At 40.6% G+C, this 22,170-nt stretch overlaps 1 protein-coding gene across 2 annotated transcripts in view; it reads left to right on the forward strand.

Moving 5' to 3' along the window:
• Window positions 1–1,018: 1,018 nt before the first annotated feature.
• NKAIN3 (sodium/potassium transporting ATPase interacting 3) overlaps window positions 1,019–22,170 on the forward strand; it is a 333,648-nt gene continuing 312,496 nt past the window's right edge. For both annotated transcript variants that reach the window (XM_030237690.2, XM_030238107.2), the window contains exon 1: window positions 1,019–1,324. In XM_030237690.2, the coding sequence (XP_030093550.1) occupies window positions 1,271–1,324 (54 nt within the window). In that variant the 5' untranslated portion in view covers window positions 1,019–1,270. The remainder of the gene's footprint in view (window positions 1,325–22,170) is intronic.

Consider the following 22,170-nt stretch of genomic DNA (forward strand, 5'->3'; position numbering starts at 1 on the left):
GAAGATTACTTATGTATGACCAAATAACATGTATAGATGTAGGGACGGCCGTATCTCCACCGATCCTGTTTCTCCCAGCTGCCCCTGGAGAGCACCGTTTGTTCATCAGTCTCTTTGTACACTGTGGACTTGGCGGTGCTGGATTAACGCTGGGACTTGATCTTAGATCTTTTCCAACCTAAACCACTCTGCGATTTACCATTGCCAGGAGCGGTGACTGCCGGAGCCCAGTCCCTGTCCCCGGAGCCAATTCCCAGTTCCCACCCGCGAGGGGCAGCAGGAGCTGGCGGGCTCTCCTGGCACAATGGCGCTGCCAGGAAGGGAAACTCCTTCTCCCAGCACGGCTGGTGCGCGGACAAGGAGGGGATGGAAGAGCCCGAGACACTCGCCGTCCGCGGCTGGGGCGGCGGGACGGGGACAGGCTCACTGGGTACCGCCCGGCACCCGCTGGCAGAGGGCACCCAGCCGCTGCCAGAGGGACTCCCTGAGGACCGGGCTCCTGGCTGCTTCCCCTGCCCCGGAGCCCGCTCCGACCCCGGCACAGCGCGGGCGGCGAACAATGGCCCGCGACCGCCCCCGGGCTGCCCCGGCCGCCACACGGCCGGGCTGCTGCGGGCCCGCCCCGCCGCTCCGGGCCCGCCCCGCCGCTCGGCGGCCGCCGCTCCCCGCCCCTCCCCGCCTCGGCCGCCCGAGTCCCTTGAACTTTCCCCGGGCGCTCGCAACAAGCGGCCCAAGCCGAACTGCCGCTGCCCGCACAGCCCCCCTCCCTTCCGCCAAGTTCCCTACAAGCACAGCCTGCTCTCGGAGCCTCCAAAATCCCTGCAAACTGCCCGCCCGGGGACCCTCGGCACGGAGCCTGAGAAAAGCCCGCCGCCGCCCCCGCTCCTCTCCCGTTCACACCTCGCACAGCTCCCGCCCTCCCTCGCACGCCTACCCGCGCCCCCCGCCTCCCCACCCGCGTTCCCTCTGCCCACCCCGCCCCGGTCCGCGAACGCCCACCTCCGGCCGCTGCCCCTTCCCCAGAGCCAGACCCGGGCACAGCCCTCCGCTGCCGCCGGCTCTCAGCCCTGGGGCCGCGCCGACTTCTCCGCACTACTTCCCGCCGCCGAAGAGAAGCCCCTCCACAAAGGAGCGAGGCAGCGGGAGGCGGGGGATACACGCACGCCCGGCCGTTCCGTCCGGATGCGGTGAGCCCCAGGCTCGCCTCCAGGGCCGCGCCAGTGCGGGAGGGAAGAAGCGGAGCAGCAGCGGCGGTTCTCCCGCTGCCACCATGGGCTGCTGCACGGGGCGCTGCACGCTGATCTTCCTCTGCTCGCTGCAGCTGGTGAGTGCCGGGGCACGCTTCCCCTTCGCGGGGGGTGGGCAGGGACGGGCGCTGTCTCCCCCGCCCCGGGCACGGCCGCCGGGGGCCCGGAGCGGCGCTGGCCCGGCCGCGGAGCTGTCCGCGCCCGCCGCCCCGACGGCGCGCCCGCCCCGCGCCCCCGCGCCCCGACCCGTAAGTTTCGCCGTGCGACGCGGCGTGGGACCGGAGCGGCCCCATGGCTGGGGGACGGAGACGGCCGGCGACCTGAGGCGGGTGCTGCGGCGCCCCAGCCCGGGCGGCTGTCAGCGCTCCCTGCCTCAGGGAGAGCGGCTCCCCCGCCCTGGTGTCGCTTCAAGAAGGTGTCAGTCCCCGCTGGTTCCGGTCAGGGGCTCTCCCCGTCTGCTCAAAGAAGAACGAGGCTAACGGTGCCCCCGGTCAGCGCCCGCGGGTCGGCGGTGGGGCCGGACTCTGCTGGGCGCTGCCGGCGCGGTGGGAAGATGCGGGGACCGGGATCGCCGCCTGTTTATTTTTCTATTTTTCTTAACCTGTGTAAAAGCGGCATGTGCCGGCCCTCTCCCGTGACTTTTCTTGGGGTTCCTTTCCTCGGCTTAAGTATTCCTCAGCGTGGATTTGAAACAACAGAACGGTGCCGCTTCTTCTCTTTGTTTAGTGGAGTTGGCATATTTATTTTAGAGAAAAGAGTTGTTGAGATAAATCACCGCCAAACAACAATAATCCTTCATCTGGCTCATTAGCAGGATGATAAAATAATGCTCTCACTTTAACGGTAGTCCCTGGTCCCAAGAGTGTTTTAAAAGATTTTCTCTTTTCTAGTGACTCAATGTCATCATTTTGCCTCATGATCTCTCTTAAAATGAGTGGAGTTCCTTGTCTCTGTGTGTCTGTAAAGAAGAAAAGTGGGATGCTTTTAGTGTGTGTGGGAGTTGTTTGTTTGTATTTGTAATCCTTTGCGATCTATTTTTCTCTTACAGCACTTTGAAATCTCTTCTGTTTGAGAGGTAATACTCCAGAAGTAATTGTACATATTGCATTTATTTGAAAATCCCCTTTCGTTTTCAAGGCTTTGTGCCGGGTTCTTAGCCTATGTAAACTGGTGTGTCTCCATTGTTTCCAGTGTGAGCCTGGACCTTATTCACATGTGAATAGAGTGATGGACTTAGCGTGGTATAAGTAAGTCAATGGCAGAACCTTGCCCAGAAACAGAGGAGGCATATGATTTTCACTCCTAGTGTAAGGAAAGTGTTCTGTATACATTGCTGTGTATACATTGCTGTTATTTTTTATTTCTTGTTTTGTATCAATTTTCTGCTAACGACTGCAGCAGAATTGCTCCTGATTTACATCATGCATGTGGGAGGGGAAACCCTATTTCTTCAAATATATCTCTTTGCCACTTATGAGGATAATAACTGTATTTACTATTCTGTGGAATTAATGGGAGTCTATAAAAATTGAAGTAAAGTGTGAATGGCCACCATAATCTGTAGAGAAATGCATAAAAAGTCTTTCAGAAAAAGAGTTGTGTTTTATAAAAGACCTATCAGATGATATAGCAACTTTGAAAAATTACTTCAATGCAATAGTTTTTTTTTGCTGTTCTTACATGTTTTATAGTGATGTTCCACTGTCATAGTTATGTCTTTCAGGTGCTGATAAATGTCTGTATGGCGAAATGCTGTCATTTTAATTTATTTTCATTTAAAAATAGATATCTTTCTTTATATTCAAGAAGTAATCTAGTAGATATTATGTCCTGGATCCAACCAAGAAGGGATTAATTTTTTTTTGCAGTAGACTGAAGGGGACATAGCTAGGACCTGGAGGTTATCCTGTACTACCTCACATGGTTGCCAGGGGTGGAGGAAAAGGACTGTCTTCCAGGGAGAATGGGCTCCTGCTGTTTGGGGTGGTGTGGTACCAGTCCCAAGCTGGAGAGAGCGGTGGGGTGACCCTGGCTCCAAGCCAGGGGGATCTTGGCTGCGTGGCTGGGGTTTGGTGAGGCTGGGGCGAGCATTTTCCATCTCTTTAGCACGCTTTTGTTATCAATATTGTTGATGTTGCTGTTCCTTTTCTTATCTCATTGCTGTTTCCAGTAAATCGTTCTTCTCTCAACCCATGATCTTTGCCTTTTGTGCCTCTAATTCTCCTCTCCAGGCATCTGTAGGGTGAAGGAAGAGGGGGTTGAGGGAGGAGAGAGTGGCAGCATGATCTGGGAAGTATCAGTGGGAAAACTAAATTGGGGAGTATCATTCCTGAACCACAACACATGAACTTAAAGCTCAGATGCTGTCCATGATCTCAGTGGTGATAGTGTTCAGTTTATATACATAGAAGTTAACACCACATAGTTTAAATCTTTTTCTAATATCTTAGACGTGATGAATATAAAACATATGCAGCAAAACTGCATCCCTGAACATTACTCTCATGGAGATTTATTTTACATCCACTTATGGAGGGGTGATTGTAGACAAAATTTAGATTAAATCTTGTAAAATCCAAGCACTTGTAGTGCCAACTTGTAGAATTTCCGAAGTACTGATTTTTATGACTTGAGGAAAAACTTTAAAAAGGAAACATATGGACACATATTTTAAAAGAAGTTGTTTACATTACTTGTGTTCTGGTCATGTCTGAGAAGGGCAACAGCTCAGGCTTAGCCTTAGGATTAACCTTTAGATATTACCTGAGAAAGAAGTATCTAATGAAGTACAGTTGGCAGCCCCTTTCATAGCATGTGTGTACTATGTAGATTCTCTGCTGTATAAGATGGAAAGTAAAAAAGCCATATCCCTGGAGACATGTTCATAAACAAGATTTGCTTCTTGTTCTAAAGAAGAGTGCACTGTTCAGTGTCCTTAAGGCACAGTTTCTTCATTCTTTAAAACTTTAGTCTTCTGTAACTCTGCCTTCTTTATCTCAGCAACATACAAACAGTCGAGACAAAAGTGAAGAGGAAAACTGTTATTGCATTACTGTGGATAAAATACCATTTCTCTAATGTTAACCCATTAAGTGTGTCAACTGCAAGAAGATTTGCTTGTGATTTTCAGTGCTGTTTGTCAGGGGATTTTTGACATAAAATGGCAATAATAGTGATTTTTAGTTATGCTTTAATCTATGAAAGTGGAGGTTTTTGGCTGACACCTTTTACTTTTGATAATTAACACATTTAAATGTTTCATTCAGTAATCCTAAGGAGAGTCTGTAAATAGTCTTCTATCATTTAATAATAACTTCATTTGTAAATGGGAATCCATATCATTATGTGTAATATAGAAAAAAATAATGGAAAGAAACCATTGAGATGGAATTGCAGGTGGCACAAGTTCAGGAAAAGCTCTTAGTCACTTTCAGGGTTTTATTGTACCCATTCAGGTGGATTCTGCTTCTGAAAACCAAGGAAATTTTGTGTAAGGAGAACTGTATCTTGCCCCACCACTCCTCCTTGATCTTTTGCTGTTTTGCCCTTCCTGGCTGAAACATTGTCATATGCCATTGCCAAAGGTGTCTGGGCAAAAAACAGTGAAGTGTGTGTGTACCTTTTTGTGCATAAATATGTCATTAGGATTATTAGGAGCTATGTATACATTGGGAAAATATATCATAAGGATATATGAATCCTTTGGATTGCAGTCATAATTCTTAGTGATGCCACTAGAAGTCTGAGACATTGGCCTTGTCTGTACCAGAAAATTAAACCAGCTGGCAGAGATTGTGCCTGTGCTATTGCAGACACCGTGCCATAAAATACTGAAAGATGAAAATGTTTGGCAAATAAAACAAATTCAAAAAATATTAAATTCTGGAAGGGGTAAATTGATGATGAATTGCAGCAAGATTTAGCTGTGTGAATCCAATTGGTGTTAATAAATGTCACACAGTGAAAACCTTCATGCTGGTTTGAAAATGTGTTTCTGCGAAACTACCTTTGCAGGATAATGTTGTTACAACACTTACAATAAGTGGAAATTTTTGGGACGTAGACGTATATAGATAAACAAACACAAAGAACTCTAAATACAGGGATGGTGAATGGGATTTTCAAAGTAGTGAAGGGATGGTTGATGGAAAGTGTGACTAAGTCCCTTCATGACTTTGATAGTCTCATTTCATGTGTTTATCCTTAGGCTCCTCTGCACTGTGTTCATTCTGTAGGGACTGTTTTAGAAGTGTATAGTTTATCCAGTTATAGCTAGTGTAAAACAGGCTGTTCCCTACTTAACTTGTTATTTTCCAAATAATGAAAGTGTTAGCAGGCCACGTGGAAAATTATTCCAGTGGAAATTACTTCTATGTACTAATGTTTTGACTAGTCTTTGTTTGGGAAGTGCTGTCAGTCATTTTTACAGCCTAATCCCTTTCAATATTCAGAAGATTTATATTTATGGTTGCCATTAACATTAGTTATATTGATGTGTGTAAATCCTTACATTTGGAGATGAGACTGTATCCATTAGAATAAACAGAAATTAGAATACTGTTTCATCATTTGTTGCTGGACATCATAGAATTTCAGCAGTTGTGTGGGGAAGTGATAAATGTATATATTATGCATAGATTTTCATCTCATTTTTAAGTACTTTATAGAGCTGGATACCCTAACTTTATGACTTTGACTCTTGATGCTTGTATGTTAGAACTGACAGATACCAATTATTCAGTTAACAGCTCAGGGATTCAAGAGACTTGCTAAATTTGAGAAAGTAAAATCTTTGAACCAATAAATTGCTCCACTTTTTATGTTGATAAAAGAATCACCAGCCCATTGATCTGGAGATGAAGCATCTGTCCACTGATAAAAGAGGAGGAAGTTGAGGGAGTGCCTATTGTACCAGCAAGGATGGAGAAGGCTTGGGGTTACAGGACATTGCACTTTTTGTTAAAACAGCTGAGGTGGGAATGGTCTTATCCTCTGATAACTCATATGACATTCCCAAAACACATAACCATTGCTGGTGGCTATACCTAAGAGGCTGATACTCTTGTTATGTGGGTGTATAGTTGCATTTAACCTTTACATTGGAAGTAATACACTGCATCCAGTAGAGCTACTTGAGTTAAATATTTGCAATCCAAGAAATATATGGTATTATATACATTTTAGGATCTTTCTCATCAGGAGCAAGGAACACTGTTTTCCACTTTGTGTTTTTGTCTTATTTTTCAAAATTGTTGGGAGTTATCTGTTGCTAAAACACACATTCTGAGCTCATCAACACTGTAGGATTTAACCTTTCCATGCATCAGAAATTTAGCTTCAGAAGTGAAATCCCCTCCTGTCAAAGCTGCATATAAGACTTCCTCTGGGCAGTGTTCCAGAGTTAGAAATTCAAAACTTGAGGAAACATGAACTTTCAGAGCCCTCTGAAATTTCTGAACTGGGTAAATTTGTGAAAAGAATCATGCAGCTCTTGCTTAGTTTTAGACTCCATCCACCACAGCTGGCTAATTTTCTAGAATTCCTGGCTGCTCTATGGCTGAGGGACAGTTAATTGTAATATAAATATTTAATGAATATGTTTATAGTGATGAAGTGAAGGAGTTAAGATTTCAATGATAATAATGACAATTAATACACTGAAAATTGTGAATTATGTATCTGCTCGTCCTGTCTATAAGACCAGAAGGTTTTGTAAAGAGTTATTGTAAGAACTTTTATTTATGCTGCTGATCTGCTTCTCTTTCAAGATCTGCTACATTCTACCTAGACCTCATTCTTGGGACTAAGAAACAAATATTGTGGTTTGGAAAGTCATTGGAATTCAGGATTGTTGGATCTAAATGGGATTTGGGTAGGACTTGCAGAACTTGAATACTTTGTAGGCTTATTTTTGGAGATCATATGGGATTGATTGCACTTGCAGTTGTTTAGGTGGTGTTTACATATTGCCAATTTTGTGAGGTTTGGATCTGAAATAAAACCTTGTAAGACTTGTTAATCTTAGCTCATGTTTTCAATCTGTATCTGACTTGGATCTTATAGGTACAAAGAAGCTCTTTTAGTGTCAGGACCAATTTGGTAAATTTACAAATAAGTAATAAAATCATAATCCCTTAACTTTCAGGTAAAAATGTTGCATTTTGGCCCCTCTATGATATGAATTTAATTGATTAGATGACCAAAGAGAGAGTCAAACCAGTTACATCAATCATTGGCCCTGATGTTGTACAAGAAAACTGAATGGAGGTTTTGTACTTCACTTGATTAGAACTGGAGTAAATTAATGTGTTCCATACCTGCTAAGATGATCACTTCTTGGATGTGCTCGGTGAAGCCGAGAGGCAAAGGATCCAGGATGCAACATGGGGGAAATTCTGATTGAATACTAGAAAAAATGTCATAGTGGGATTTTTGGATCATGTTTTTGAAAGAAGTTTTGGAAACTCCATCCTTGAATAAATTCAAACTGAGCTAATCACAGCTCTCAAGACCCTAATCTAACTGAAGCTTATGTGATGTCAAAATTGGCCCTGCTATGAATAAAGGTTTTACCAGATGACCTCTAAAGACTTCTTGCTACTTAGGTTATTCTGTGATTATATGATTTCACCAGACCATAAGGAGTAAAGTTCTTCAATTCTCTGTTAGGAGGGTATTTAAAATAAACAGTAATTTGAGTTATTTTGAAATAATTAGTTTCTTAATTTGTTGTGTTTATAATGCAGTGGAAATAGGCTTGATATGGCAATAACAATTCTTGTATTCTGTTGTATCTATTAGTGTCAAACTTTGGTGTTTAACTAAATGAGAAGTACCTGTGATTGCCTTGAGATTTATTATTTCATAAGTAACAATGCTGTGATACAATGTAGTATATCAGATCTTTTGAACTCATTAATAATGGATCAAAAAAATTGTTCATTCAGTCAGTCTTGTAATTATTTGCAAAGCAGTCATTTTGGGGCGAAAAGCCTGTTATTTCTGTCTGTACAGGGAAATGAACTGCATATTTTTGTTTCTAGATGACTAATATAAAGGAGCAGTAATAAGTGACTGTGTGGTTCAGGAAACTGATAACATGAGACAGAGTTTTTCACCTCTAGGTCAATTTTGAAATTCACTGCAAGTTAGATGAGGGCAAATGTCATTATGAAATGTTTATATTAAATGATACTGGTCTTGCTGTAGCCTCAGTATAAAAATGTCATCTTAATATAGAGAATGGTCCTAATTTCCACCTTTTATGTTGTACAAGAAGGGTGAAGGTCGGTGGGCATGGTGCCATGAAGACCAAAATGATGGTTTTGCCAATGTTTTCTTTAGGTCAGCTTATGAGGGGTGCTAGCATGATAGTGCAATGAAGTTTGCACTACTGCCTTAGCTCATACTAGACATGATATCTCTGTAAGCTGTATAACTGACATTAAATTGAAATGAAAAATAATGTTAATTGCAGTGTTTTTGTGTAAAAGTAATCTTTTTTATTGGTCAGAAAGAACATTTCTTACTGCTTTTTATTTAGTACAATTTGTCTTGGAAACAATATTCGGGCAGCAAATGGAAAGTGTCTCACTTTGAATCTTGAAGCAGCTCAGATTTATCCAAGATGAAACAGTTTTCTTTTCATCTCTCATGAGCAGTTAGTGCATACCTTCCTAAAGGGTATGCCAGCAGGTTTTGGATCAGACACTCCTATGCTGAGTGAGACTTGCAATTCCTTGGCACAGCTGTGCCAGCAGCACTGTGACAGATTTTACTGTGTCATGGGCTATATTTTTTTTCTTCTATGTGTGACCAGTGAAATCTTTGTGTCTTGCTATGGATCTGTGCCTTTGGTAGGTCTGTAAAGGACAGTGGTAGGAGGCATTATCAGTGTGCTCTGATCTCAGGAACATACAGAGTGCTTAAGACCCTGGTAATGAAATGGTAGTAAAATATTTTATTTTAGACCTTTTACTTTTTTACTATACTTCCTTATCATCTTGTCTTCCTTCAAACACAGCCGTATCTTGCATGTAATCTCAACTCAGATGGATTTTTTAATGCTGTGGTGATTTGGGATTTGTTCTTACAAGTTGCTGAATGCCCTACAGCTCTCATTAAAGTTGCTGAAAGTCATTCTTTTACATATAGGCTCTTTATAATGGTAGGCTCAAGCAGAGGCAGCAGTGTACCCCTTCCACCTGGTGAATGCCAGTAGTACAGTAAAATGAAAGGAAAAAGGAAAATTTTCTACTTAATACAACAGCCAGTTTCAGCCAGAAAAATATCACTTACAGAAGTGAATGACGCAAAGAAATAAAATTGAAGTTCTTCCACAGGTCTCTTCCACAAGTCTCTCTTTTTTTTTACATTTTTTTCTTCTTTTGCTCAGTTTAATCAGTACAGAATTTTTGGCTGAGAGTAAGTATAAATATATATAAAGGGTATATGCTTGACAATGAGCCCAGTGGAATTCTCTGAGGAGGGTTTTGACACACACCAAAGGAACTACTGCTATAGCAAAGTAGAATAATACTTAGGAGATGAAGCATGAGCAGAAGGATCCTGAAATGCTTTTATAGTTAAAGAGATTGTGGGAGCATGGGATGAAAAGTACAGAAAGGTGTATTTAGATGAGTGTAAAAAAGTGGGATGTGGAAACCCTCTTTATCAGAGAGATGAAAGTTTTCTCTGTGTGTGGGAGGAATTCCTGCCTAAGGTTTCACTGAAAATAAGATCTTAAGGAAAAGATTTTTATTTATCTTTTCTAACATCCTGCTGCTGCTGTACCAGTTTCTCACTATTCTGTTGTAAAGTTACTGTGTTATGTCAGACCCTCTGAATAAAAAATGGCAGGGGAGCAAAATGATATGATGATGATGATTTAGGGAGATTGGAATGACTGGCATGTTTCTCATCCAGCTCTAGCTTTTGCCTTTGGTTGAGGCTTGAATACTCTGTGTACTCCTGGGAATGCTGCAACTTCACTTCCCTGCTGGCAGTTCCTGGAATCTCCTTGGAAAGTGCTCCTGGAGCTTAGGAGCATTCAAGTGAAGCTCAGCACAAGTCAGTGTGGTAATGAGTAGACATGTAAATCTGTATCAGCCTAGAAAACCAAACCAAACCCTCCAAAAAACCTCCCAGTAAAATGTAGTTTCTTAGATGGACTGGAAAGACCTCATTTCTAAATGCATTTTGGAAACAGAATTCTGTTAAAATAGAGTGCACAGAAAAACATTCTTCTGGAAGTTTAGTCTCCACAATCAACGAATGAAAAGCTGAAGAATTCTAAAGCTGGAAACTGTAGTGCATTATAGTAAGGAATAACATCACAACAATATATAATTTCCTCTGCTGGTGAGCTGTTTATTTCTCCTGTTAAAAGTTTGCTGTGTCTTTCTATTGCAGATTAAGAAGGGTGTTTAATTTCTCTAATATATATTTGTTTCATGAATTAAGTAGATATCACCAGGGTAAGTATGTTTATATTTTAACTGGAACAGAATCCTTGCTGCTCCTACTGATTGAATAAGTTGCATCATAGAAACCTGAAAAGCCTTTGGATACTCTAATGCAGATGGAGCAACTCAGAATACTGAAGAGAGATGTCTTCCCATGGAGATCCCCATACATACTGAAGGTTCTTTAATCAGACTATAGTCAGTGAGACTGACTATAGTCAGTCAGTTAGTTTATAGTCATTTGTAAAATGACATGTTTTAGTGTCAACACCAACTTGGGCATTCAGGAAGCCTAAAAAATGCCCAAATTTGGGAGTAATTTTTCTCAATTACCTCTGTTTCCCGTTCTTAGGTTTGTTAGTCACAGATTTGTGCTCAGCCTCATTCTTCTGATAAACCATTTCTGTTCACATCAACAGGAAATCTTGTCTCCAATACCTAGCTGTGAAATTATACACTATTTCCATTTTCACATTCTTTTTTTTTTTTTTTTTTCTGGAGCCAAATAATTTGCTCCCAACTCTCCTCCCAGTTATTTTGGAACAACATCCAAATTCTGATCTTCCTCTGTTTGTTATAGTAAGATTCAGACCCTGTTCCCCAAACCAGTCATGTCTGTGGTTCACTTGTGGCTGTAAATGGGCCCTGTACTTTGTTCTTATCTGAGTGTTTTTGCAACTATATGACATAAGTTTTCTTTAGTTGAATAGTTTCCACAGTTATTTGTGGTTCTTCACATCTTGATTGCACAGCATTATGAAAAGGTCTGGTTAGTTCAGAAAAGAAGGGAGTGTGAACAAGAACATGAGAACATGGTGATAACAGATAGATGAACTAGTAGTGCCATCAACTGTAGTTGATGCAGTTTTTAGTGTCCTTGGAATGGGAGTCTTAGGAGGGACTGAAAAAATGCTTCCAACCCTGGATTTACCATGAAAAATTAGACATATGTATGGAAGTAGCCTATATCCAAACTTCATTCAAATCTCAGAAGAGAATACCTCGAAATATATTAGATGCCATGAATGGCTTTAATTGTATATTACTAATGTATAATTTAGTCATAGTGGTTTGATGAAAGCCAAAGCTGACTGAGTTGTGCCAGAAGTGACCACAATGTGCCAAAGTTTATTTAAAGTTTATTGGATTGAATTATGAAGCCTTTCATTTCTCTCATTTCTCTAATAAGTTTTTCTCATGGGTTAGACATCATGAAGATGTGTGTTGGCATTTTAACTGTAACCAGTTCCACTTGTTAGCCTGTACAACTGTAATCAATTGAAAGCGCTGATGTGCATTCAATTTCAAAGTGTAGCCTGTGCAGCTGAGGTGTGGTGTGGTGCCTTGCACAGCGGTAATGCAGGGTGTGAAACAGCCTCATCAGGATGGTACTGACAGCCAATCAAATAATTTCATTGCAATTTTGTACCTGTGAAATGTCCCATGTTTCAGTGTTTTAGTCAGTATGCGATACTTGCGCTGAAAGCTGAGGAACTGTTTGTGCAACGCCTTGTGGCCAAAAGAGTGTCCAAGTTAACACAAGATCTCACTGAACTGAGATTCTGGTATATCCCTCTGGGTTATATTAATTTAATTATTTATTTTTTAGCTTTATTATGTCTTTGTTTCTCTTGGCCTGTCTGACCCATGAAATCCTTGGATGTGTGAATTTCTTGTTTTTTGCTGAGATTTCTGGGCTGGACTGGGTCCACATTCCAGTCATGCTGGAGGGCTCCAATACTGCTGTGGTTTCACTGTGTGTATTCATCTGTTGAGAAGCTGAAGTAAATAATGCCCCAAGTTCAGGGCTGCCTTTGCCCTTTTAGAGACCATTCAAACCACACTGCAGCTGAGGTTGGTTCTGGAACGGGATGTGTGTCTGAGATACAGCCTCCCTCAAGCACTTACAAACCAAAACAGATAATGGAGTCAGAAAAAGAAGCATGCAAATGTTTTTCTTTATGATCTACAGAAAGTCTCTGAAGTTGTAGTTCAGGCTGGTTTTATGCTTGGTGGTTCTTCATGTTTCTACACACAGTTATGATTATTCCTTTTTTTATATTGGCCACATGTGACTGTGGGCATATTAGCACTTCAGTACTCAAGTTCGCTCTATTTGAGTGGGCTCATAATTTGGAGAACACTTTTCTTTTTATTTGTGTACTCTTTGCAAACTGGTTTAGAGGTGTTAAAATATATTGCAAAGATAAACATCTCTTTCTGTTTCAGGAGGAATGTAGTAAGCATTGATTCTCTTCTGGAAAGATTATTTTCAGGAGGTGACAGATTTGAGTTGATCCCTACACAGTTACCCTCCTGCAGAAAGAGACTTGCAAATACCTACATCTGCATTGATGGGATGCTTCTTTGTGTATTCCCCCTTGTGTTGTCACCTCTGGCCACGGGCATTTGGGGAAGACAAGAGTCAGTCTCTTAAGGACATTCTGGATAACAGGAAAATAAACAAGTATCCCCTGAATACTGGACCTGGCCATTTGTATACAGAGCAGGGGCAGTTTTAAGTCTTCTGCTGGTAGAAGCACTGTTCAGTTTGTACTAAAAGGACCGTGAGTTCATGATTTTCTTACTATGATGCTTTGTCAACTCATTTGCTCAATACAGTTTTTAGTGACTGGAATTGGCTAAAAAATTACAGGATATTCACTGCAATAGCGAGAAGGAATCCAAATCTCCTGGGTGGCAAACCTTAATTGTTGCATTTTCTCTGAATGACAAATGCACATCTAATCCCAACTGTCTAGGCAGAAGAGTAATTTCCAAGGCAGCCCGCTCACATTCAATTCTCTTCCTCTAAAAGTGAAGCAATAAATTATGCTGGTGTTTAAGGGGTAATCTCTGTGACTTTAAAGAACGTAAACTATCAGAGGCACAGCAGTCTGACTGTGCTAAAAGCTGAACACCTCCTCTATCTGAGTGAGTAACCTCATCTCCCACAGAGAGCAGCAGGAGCTACAGGTGCTGGCATCCTCACTCAGTGGCATCACTGCTCAGAGGGATCGAGCTGTAACTGAGGCAGCTGTGCTACTGACTGGGCTTGGTGAGTGCAAGCACTGTTAGAAGGTGCCATTAGATGAAGTCACTGAACCATTAGGAAGCCTGCAAAAATAAGTACCCTCTTCTAATCTGGAAAGTGTTGTGGTTGAGAATATACCCACTGGACATCCTCAAGGGAAGATTTCTTTCACACATAGCGACTCTATCAGGGTTACCAGCTGGCATTTCACCAGGCTGAGACTTAGCCTTGTAACATTTCATGGATCCCTACATCATGCTGAGTAGTGCTGGTCATCTATTATTAATATGCTCACATTTTTTGCTGGACTAAAAGTATATTATTTTCTTATTAAATCTTACATTACTTTAAAATGCTTTTAAGGCCTGTTCTGCTCTCATTCTGTTAGTTGTGAACAAAAGCTTTTCAAATGTCAGAAGTTAATATATGCTGATATCTGAATAAGCAAGAAAATACATCTGATTCAGAGGCCATTTTCTTATATAATGATGTCTTTAAGACTCATACACTTCTTATCAGATATTTCCCTTTTTGCTATGTGAGTGCATATTCATACACAATTCCAGTTTTGCATTAGAAATGTTGGCTGCATGACAATGTGAGACCTTTTCCTATAATGGTTATTATTTGGTATGCATAAAGAATTCAAAGAACTCTTAAGTTAGAGAAGTAGTATTGTGTTTGCTTACCCAAGTTGATGGAGGCAGTGATGTGTTTATTCTGCTTGGAGGTGACCAGAGGAAAGCCAGTGTGCACCTAGGAGCTCTGAAGTAAATGAGCAGAGAGAGTTAAAGAACTCTAATGACAGAGAAGACAGAATCTCAGTGCTGCATTAATAACCTGCTGCTAATGGCCAGTGTCATCTGAAGTGTTTTTGCCTTTGTTCCCCCATGTCTGAGGCTTAGCACAGGAGCAGATACTCAGAACTGTGTTGGAAATTGCATCATGCTTTCTAGAGTTCCCCTGCAAATCTCTTGCTATTTTGATTTCTGGAGTTCTGTTTCCTAAAACTGTACACAAGACCTAGTGTAGAATAAACCTTCCCCTAATCATTCAGCTGATGTAGGTGTAATTTTAAGTGCGCCATTTTTATTCTGTTAATTTCCAGATTGATTTTTACTTTACCAGTAATAATCCTAATGCAGGCATTGAATCTTACCAATAACCCCTCCTGCTTGGTTAATCTATTTCTGTCCTTCTTGCACACTATTTTTAATCTTTAGGGAGCTTTGAACTATTTCTCAGAGCTCTGCTCGAAAGTGAGTTTGTAGCCTTTTACTGCCATTGCTGCTAGTACACCTTGCTCGAGGCCATGGAGAAGCTGGGACAAAGCCAGGGAAAAAGCTCAGGCTCATGTCTTAAGCACAAGATAACCATTCATCATTTATAAGCCTTTCTTGTCTGATGCTTTCAAATTCTCAGAAAAGATTGCCCGGAAATTGAAGTGTTTATGCTTTTTTCATAGCACAAATACAGATTTTTCCTTGGAAATTTTGGTCATATCATGCTGGTGTGTTACAAGCAGTGGTACAAATGAGGTCAGTATCCCTTGCTTTTTCAATTATCAGATCATTCAGAATATTTGATTTTAAGTGTTCTTTGTATATTTGAAAAAATGCTTTGATATTAAATGTATATTTAAAAGTATTTCTTACCTCCATGTTTCAATAAAAGGCTTTGTAGAGTTTGAGATTATAATGGTGCCCCTGGCAGTTTCTCACCATCACAGAGTCTTTAGGGGGTTTGTGTCTGTCCACACTGTCTTCATTCATCCTTGTCCTATTTTGGAAAGTGTAAAGGTCCTCACAGTTTTTAGCAGAAGGCTATTGTTACAGGGAAGACTCAGATGGTCTGTAACTTCTGACCTTTCCAGAACATATTTTCATATCTCCTTGGAAGTAGCATGGAGGGATGATGATAAGGAAGTTGAAAATATGGCCAGCATACCCACAAGTATGTTCAGGAAATAATATTACCTTCTTTAATATTGAAGGAAAAAACCTGCACAAATTATGGGATCCAAAACCTACTGGAAATCAGTCAAATATTTTCACACTGATTTCAGGTTTTGTATTCAGCCATGCACAGTTTTCTTCAAATTTTTTATGTTTTCCTCTAGTTTTTATTTTTTTTTTTTTTTGAGATGATTAACTGTGCTTCATTAGAGTTGCTGCAAGAGGCAAAATTTAGGCTTCCCTGCTGTGGTTTATTGAAAATCTCAGTCATAACATTGCATTAACAGAATTCTTCACATTTAGCACTTTTACTTGACAGGGTAGAAACTTTATTGTGGCTGGAATTGTTGTCTAAAGACCTTTCCAGAGGTATGAGGAGAGACACATTATTAATGCCCTTGTTCACCTTTCAGAAGAAGGGAAGAGTTGTGAGCAAAAGCTGTAACTAAGGGCTGGAACCAATACATTCCACAGCATTGTGCTAAAATAATGGTAGAAGGAAAGAAAACATAAAAAATGGTCACCTTTCTGATAATGTAAGACAAGATTCTTGAAATACATATAATTTGGATTCTTCTCTCAAGGAGTGGTAAGAGCTGTGGCAGTGGGAATATCACAAAATCATCAAATTGTTTGGGTTGGAGGGGACCTCTGGAGAGCTTCTCGCCCAACCACCGGCCAAGGCAGGGTCACCTAGGACAGGTTCCACAGGTGAGTTTGCAATGCCTCCAGAGGGGAGACTCTGTGACCTCCCTGGGCAGCCTGTAGCAACAAGAAAGGCAAACCCTTGTTTTAAAGATGTTTTCAGATACAGGTGCACTTTTGCATTTATGCAGGTGAAGAAAGCCTTGGCTTAGTTTTATTGCCTTTGGAAAAAAAGAGAGATATTCTCACTGAATTGTGTGGCAAAAGGGTTATGATTCTGGTTTGAATGGTGCATATTTTCTCCCACTCTCTCTCACTGAGGAATTATTTTTACATGCAAAGTATATATAGTATGTGGGTTAAACACTTCTCCATCTTTACTTTTCTACAAAACCAAAAAAATTCCCAGGGATTAGGGGTCCTTTTACAGAGGAGTTTGATTAAGAATGTATTGTTTATACAGTTGATTCTGTCTGGAGGCATGTGATCTCTTGTGGCTGCTTTTGACCCTGATTTCAGAAATGGCTGAAAGGAAAAGTGCACAGGCTGAATTAAAACCCACAAAGGATTTGCAATAGGAGTCAGATCTAACGATCATGTAACAAAAACTTTGTAGTGTTACATAGTGCTTAGGGTTTTTTCTAATTTGTGGTCTGCAGTCTTAGCACTGTTAGCATAGCTTCATTGCAGGAGCCTTTTGGTTTAGATGTGACATATGTCAACAGGATTTTCTTTCTGTAGGGTGTTATAACACCTCTTTAAATGTATAAACTAGGCTGAGAGAGCTCTCATCTATCCACTGATGCAGCCATGTCCCCGGATGGCAAAGCTCAAGGGGTTTTGCCATCCTAGAGCAGATAGCTATGGTGTTAGAGTTTTCATGTGAGCTAAGAGAAGTACAGGGCAGTTCTGGAACAATTTTTTGATAAAAACCTGCTTATGCAGAAGTGAGAAACATATTGAACTGCTATCAATTCGGGGCAGCAAGGCCCAGTCCTGCCCTTGGGTCACAACAACCCCATCCAGTGCTACAGACAGAGTAGCTGGAAAGCTGCTCTGAAGGGAAGCATCTGGGGGTGCTGGTCAGCAGCCAGCTGAACATGAGCCAGTGTGTACCCAGGTGGCCAAGAAGGCCCATGGCATCCTGTCTTGTGTCAGCAATAGTGTGTCCAGCAGGAGCAGGGCAGTGATTGTCCCCCTGTACTCAGCACTGGTGAGGCCATATCTCAAATCCTGTGTGCAGCTTTGGGCCCCTCACTGCCAGACCATTGAGGTGCTGGAGCACGTCCAGAGAAGGACAAACAGAGCTGGGGAAGGGTCTGCAGCACAAAGTCCTATGAGGAGCAGCTGAGGGAGCTGGGGCTGATTAGCCTGGGGATAAGAAGGCCCAGGGGGGACCTTATTGCTCTCTTATGACTGCTTGAAAGAAGGTTGTAGTGAGGTGGGGGTCAGTCTCTTCTCCCAACAAGTGATGTTTGGAAAAATGTCTTCCCTGAGTTGGGATTGTCAGGCATTGGAGCAGGCTGCCCAGGGAAGCAGTTGAGTCACCATACATGAAAGTATTTAAAAGACATAGAGATGTGGGCCTCAGGGGCATGGTTGGTGGTGGCCTTGGCAGTTTTAGTTTAGATGGTTGGACTTGATGATTTTAAAGAACTTTTCCAACCTATATGATTTTATGATTCTGTAAGAACTCAGGTTAGAGGAACCATCAGAACTGGGGCAAACCATTACTGAGGCCTCGAGGCAGTATCAGTGTATCTTTCTTTATAAAAAAAAAAAATCTAGTTTTTAAAATCTTATCTTTCCACTGCTTAAGTTTCCTTACGACTAGAAAATATGTCCCAGTGACTTCTGCAGATATGGATTTACCTGGGAATGGTCAAGGGGTAAGTATCCCCTTCTCTCATAAAAAGATTTTGGATGCATGACATGGAGGTGCTGCTCATTCACACTGCTGTTAGATCCAGTCCTAGTGCATTTTAATTCTCATTTGTTCTTCCATTCTTAAGACAATGGATTTCCAGTTCTTTTCCCTTTTAATGTGTATATTTGGTGTGTGTGGTAGGATTTTGGTAGCAGGGAGGCCACTAGGGTGGCTTCAGTGAGAACTGCCAGAAGCTTCTATGCCTTTATAGAGCCAATTCCAGCTGGCTCCAAGATGAATCTGCCACTGGCCAAGTCAGCAGCAGTAGTAATACCTCTGTAGTAACATATTTAAGAAGGGGAAAAAGTTATTGTGGAGAAGTAATTGCGTCCAGGAACTAGGATATGTGAGAGAAAAAGTCCTACTCTGATTTGACTTGTAGTAAATTGAATTGATTTCACAAAGTCAAGTCTGTTTTGCCCATGACTGTAGTTGGTGAGTGAACAATGGAGTGCTTAAAGTGGATATTGCTAGTGGAAAAACCCATGTATGTAGAGAAAAAAAGTGGTTTGAGTGGCAATTTAGACTTTGATTAATCTTGAGAATTGTGCATTTTTTTATTTGTCCTCACCTTAGGAGGACAAATAAAAAAATAAATATTTTTGAAACCATACAATTTATAATTAATGTGTTCTCTTGGTGGCTTAGTGAATATCTACTAGTAAATCCTCATAGAACTATGTTCAAAAGTAATTTTCAGGAGAGATATCTTCCTCTTGGCTGGAATTTAGCAGGGAATATTGCTGATAATATACTATACTGTTGTGGGGAGCAAACATGCCAAGACTGACAGATCTGCTGTAAATTCCTAAAGGAAAATCTTAACACTTAGCATTTTCATTGGTTTTTTTTTCCACTAATGTCTCATCCTAATTTTTGAGAAGTGGAGTCATGCAATTTATTCAGTTTGAAAATCCTATGTCCAAAGCTTGGAAATAGGCTGGAGGCTCTAGGATTTTTTTTTTCTGCATATTGATCATCACATTTTGATATTGCCTTCTACTTGTTGGTGTTCTTTGAATGCTCAAAGCTTACTGGTGTTTCAAAATATGTAAGGGAGTATTTTGAATTATCACCACTGTTTATTTGTTTTCGGGGTGTGTTCTGTCCTTTACAAACGAGTGAAAAAGACCAGCATCTTGTAAATGAGTTTCAGGTCAGCCTGTCACCCAGCATCCACTCCCTGTGGGCCTACAAAACAAACAGTGATGCTGTTTCAAGGACTGTCACAAGCACCAGGTTAAATACATCTGGAACTGTGGCTTCCTTGGGATCAAAGGTGCAAACATGATTCTGTTGCTTTCCTGGCTGTTGAAAAAACAACCACGAAGTGGTCAAAGTAATAAATGACTGCATGTGCTCTTCTTTATCATCAAATTTAGATCATTTTGTTCAGCCAGTGGAGTGCAGAGAGCCCCATTTCAGATAACTGACAGTTTACTACTTAAATCTTAATCTGTTTGAACAACATCTGGCACCAAGAGAAGGGAACACTGAGGCACATCCATACCAAATTCATAATGTTTTCTACCTCCTGTAGATTAGAGTCTATGAACTATATGAGCATCTAAGGTATGCAAAATAATGGTAGGTTCTAAATCAGCAAAGGTAAAGTATAAAGATCAAATCTTATAGATGGACTTGTGGAGTGCAACCATTAATACATTGGTTTCAAAAGAGACTACACTATTTGTTACCTATTTCTAGCTATAAAATAAAATATATTCTCTGGGAGAGAGCACAGTATTGACACTGAATATTAATACAGTAAAAACAAGTTCATTGTTCAGCCAGATGTTTTACAGGTAAGCAACAGAAAAGCAACAGGATTTACAGAAAAGCAACAGGATTTTTGGGAACTACTGATAACAGACCTCTCAGTATTTGTCATTTTAATCTTCTAATGTAAACTAAAACTATTGATGCCGTTGCCATTCAGAGTGAAATATTACATATTCCTCTACTACAAAATGGTGTAATTTTACTTGAAAAAAAATCAGAACTAGTAAAGAAACAAAAGAAATGTTGGGATTTTCTGATAGGCAAAGCCCCCTTCAGTAGGGAACATTTCACAGAGAACATTACATGTATTCAGAAATACTACTGTGGTGCCTCTCTGAGAGTTGACACCTGTTGATGTGTTTTCAGTCTTCTCTGTGGATGTCTAGATTGAGATGCCATACTTTTCTTTGTTAACACATGGTATGAATCTCTAGTCTTAATGCATAATGACAGATACAGTACAGGTGAAAAGCACCTAGGAGAAGGAAGACAAAGCTGCACAAAAATTTCCAAGAAGCACTAAACAGCACTGTCAAATTAATTTTGTTTTAATTTTATGCAGACCATTTTAAACCAAAAAGTCAAACTTTCAGATAATGTTGAAATTTTAGTTTATTTAAAAATCTGTCTGTGATACAACCAATATTACGGAGAAACTTGAGCCATCTCTGTAAAAAATATAAGCACATATACATGTGGAACAGGAAAACAGAAGTATTTTAGAAGAATGTCAGTAAAATGAAATAAATTAGTGTGTATTGTGTATGTATGTGTGTTTGTGTGCAAACACAGTTTTTGGTTACTTCCTGCTGCCTATCTCCTTGTGTGTTTGACTCTCAGGAAGAAATTAATCCTTGAGAAGTTCTTCAGTCTATCCAGAAAAGCAGTGGCATAAGGAGTTTGAGGGTCTGAACTTGAAGAAAGCCCACCTATTTTGTTTGTAAATTATTCTAACAGTTAAGGAATTTTCATAGTATAGTTTAGTTACTGTTGAATCAATGTTTTTGGATAAAAAGTCTTTCTCTGAAAGAAAAGGGAGTTTCAGCTATCACTGGATTGGTTGCTTTTACTTCTGAGGACATTCAGAATTTGAAAGGACAAACTAGTGGGTTTTTTTGTTTTGTTTACATTGACAGGCACAAAATTAAAGAGATTCATATAGCTAACATTAAATGTATTAAAGAGTGTATCTAAGACTGAGCTCTAGCCTATCAATAATTGTGCCTTACCAATTTTTTTTTTTTTTTTTTTTTTTTTTTTAGTATAAACCCCTTTAGTATTTTAAATCTCAATCCCTTTAGTATTTTACCTGAAAGGGATTGTCAAGAAAATTTTGGATGTGACATAAAGGGCAAATAGAGAAACCACTTTATACTTATGTATCAATCTTATAATAAATTTTCTGGACACTAGTGACTTCAGGAAAATTACACTAGGCACCAGAACAGCTGGCAACTGCATTTTCATATTTATAGATGGAAATAAAAAATGAGCAATTGTTGGAATTCTATGTTGCTGATATATGCTCACACAGTCTTCCTTTTCCTTCTGCAAAGGAATTAATCTATAAGTGTATGAAAAAAGACACTTTCTTTATGTTTGAGCTCATAAACAATTTTTCATGCACCTCCTATTCCTTACTAGGTTTTTTTAGGACTTTCAAATATTTATTTTAGGAGGTTTCATAGATTATTATCTCCTGTATGTGGCTCTCACTCTTTCTGTCTCCTATTAAATGTAATGTGAAGGTCAGACTCTCAGGCTATAGCAACAGCAAGGGGATGGATTTGAGTCAGTGTTGGATGTAGTTTCTTTTTGATGTGAATGTGATTTGCTAGGTTTCATACATCCCATGAAATAACTCCTGACAGCTACATGCTTAAACAGATAGCTTTTCTTCCTTCCATAAACCTTTGGCTTGACTGTTCTCTCCTCTGCCTTTCACTAAATAGAAAATTTGTGCTAACTCTTGCCCAATAGATGTTCAGAAAGCATGTTTAAATGTGGCAGAAACCCATGAAAATATTCAGGGATCACTTGGCTGCAGGTGCTGTCTGTGCTGAGATGGAAATGAATTATCTGAAGTTTTGTGCCTTCTGGGGTCAGGACCAGTAAT

The sequence above is a fragment of the Serinus canaria genome, chromosome 2, assembly GCF_022539315.1.
Source record: "Serinus canaria isolate serCan28SL12 chromosome 2, serCan2020, whole genome shotgun sequence".
Taxonomy (NCBI): domain Eukaryota; kingdom Metazoa; phylum Chordata; class Aves; order Passeriformes; family Fringillidae; genus Serinus; species Serinus canaria.